Raw genomic sequence first — 1972 nt, forward strand, 5'->3', positions numbered from 1 at the left:
CTACAACAACACTCATGTTTTGTCGGTTTTTTAAATCCTTTATTTGATGTGTGTGTGTGTGTGTGTGTGTGTGTGGGGGGGGGGGCATACATAAACCTTCACTGACTGACTACACTCAGGTTCAGGTCTGAAGCTGATGTGGTATACAGTCCTGTAGTAAAGGTTCAGGTTCAGGTGTTGATCACCTGTGTGATCAGGTTCTACTGACAGGTGTTTGGTCTCTGTTTGACCTCTGACCTTCAGATAAATGAGATGTTACATGTGATTCAAGCCAAACTTTCTGATGTTTCTCTACAAGGTCACGGAATGTGAATGAATGACGCAGAGATGATGGCCTCGCCCCCTCACCCCCTTCCCCGGCTGGTCATGTGACCTCCTTCCTCTCTGGGGGTCTTTAAAGCGTCGTCCCCTCAGAGAGAGTGAGAGTGACAGCAGAGTCCTAGCGACAGGTGAGTCACCTCTACACCTCTCTCTCTGCCTGTCTGTGTGAGTCTGGGTCTCTCGCCCACTGTCCGATGCAGATTCCTTTACACTTGGGGTTAGGGTTAGGGTTGTGTATTATGTTCACCTTGTGTGTATTGTGTGTGTATTATGTGTATTGTGTGTATTATGTTCACCTTGTGTGTATTGTGTGTGTATTATGTGTATTGTGTGTCTTATTTTTATATTGTGTGTATTGTGTGTTATGTATGATGATAATTCATGTGTTCATAATTCAGTTGATGAATCAGTACCACCTCATGACAACCTGTAAACAGCTGATCTCTTCAGCGTTCACTCTCTTAAATCAGTGAAACAGTTTGTGTTTTGTCCTCTCAGATCCTGTTAGTGGAGAAACAAGGATTGTGGGAGTTGTGGTGCAGGTTCTTCTTATTTGTCTCAGACAGCAGCAGGATGTTTGTCTCTGTGCTGCTCTGCTGTTGCTCCTTCAGTCTGCTGCATCTCTCCTCCTCTCTGGTTCATGGAAACATCCCGCTGGATGAGGGTCCGGCGGCCGGCCGACACACTGAGACCTCCTACCTTTCTGACATGGGTCAGTACCTACTAAGCTTAGAGTGCGACTCTGTTGCTATGGCTGACTTCACTTTTCAGGGATGAGCTCGCTTGCAGGAACCACAGCAATCGGTTGATGAAAGACCATCTGTGCTGGTGAAAATGCATGATCAACATCCCTCAGTAATAATAAAAAAACACTGAGAAATAAACAAATTCAAGATGAATAATAACAATAATAATAATTTCAGCATGGATCGGGTTGTTTCCAGGTTTCCAGAACACTGTGACGTGGAATGACAGCAGCCCTTTAAGAGTCTTTCTGATTTGGTCTTAGTGAGTTAGGAGTCCTCTCCACTACTTCTAACTTCTCTTAGGAGCTACTTTTAGCCTCAAAGTGCTTTGAGAATACGAGCCATGGTTCACCACCAGACCAGGTTCACGCCGAGAGACCAGGAGACGGGGCTTCATTGTGTCTGAGTTGTAAAGAAGTGTGTCGGCTGCATACGGGCAGATTATTACAGCCACCTCCCTGTTTTTCTGTCTTGTGTCCTGCAGAGAGAGGCCACGCCCCTGACCGCGTACACGACCCCACCCTCCTACCCGTCGACTCAGTGGAGGATCGCTTCCTGATGGACACGGGGTCCTATGACGAGGTGGGTGTGACTGATTTAAAGAGACAGTACACATTACAGAGCTCAGATGTTGGAGTGGTTAACCTGTTGTGTGGTGACTGCAGTGAATGTACCTGTTTCCAGGACTCGTCAGCAGCCCTGCAGCTGCAGGGTCGGGCCATGCGCTCCCCTCGTCGCTGCATCCCTCACCAGCAGTCATGTCTGGGTTACCCGCTGCCCTGCTGCGACCCCTGCGACACCTGCTACTGTCGCTTCTTCAACGCTATCTGCTACTGTCGCAGAGTCGGTCATGCCTGCCCACCCAGACGAACCTGAATGCACCTGACGATGTCCTGCCGTCAGGG

The 1972-nt window shown here is 48.4% G+C and overlaps 1 protein-coding gene across 2 annotated transcripts; it reads left to right on the plus strand.

The window, feature by feature from the left end:
- The first annotated feature begins 625 nt into the window (after nt 1-625).
- On the plus strand, nt 626-1964 carry LOC111649676 (agouti-related protein-like). Of its 2 annotated transcripts, XM_023399394.2 has the most exons (3): nt 626-1033; nt 1552-1649; nt 1752-1964. In XM_023399394.2, exons 1-3 carry the CDS (start codon nt 895-897, stop codon nt 1941-1943), a joined length of 429 nt encoding a protein of 142 aa, XP_023255162.1. In that variant the 5' UTR covers nt 626-894; the 3' UTR covers nt 1944-1964. The 2 variants fall into 2 exon arrangements, with proteins under 2 accessions (XP_023255162.1, XP_087028170.1); XM_087172044.1 differs by having other exon boundaries at nt 1552-1964.
- The last annotated feature ends 8 nt before the right edge of the window (nt 1965-1972 follow it).

Source organism: Seriola lalandi, unplaced genomic scaffold, assembly GCF_002814215.2.
Source record: "Seriola lalandi dorsalis isolate HSWRI2012SDOR001 ecotype SW California unplaced genomic scaffold, Sedor1 jcf7180002051676, whole genome shotgun sequence".
NCBI lineage: Eukaryota > Metazoa > Chordata > Actinopteri > Carangiformes > Carangidae > Seriola > Seriola lalandi.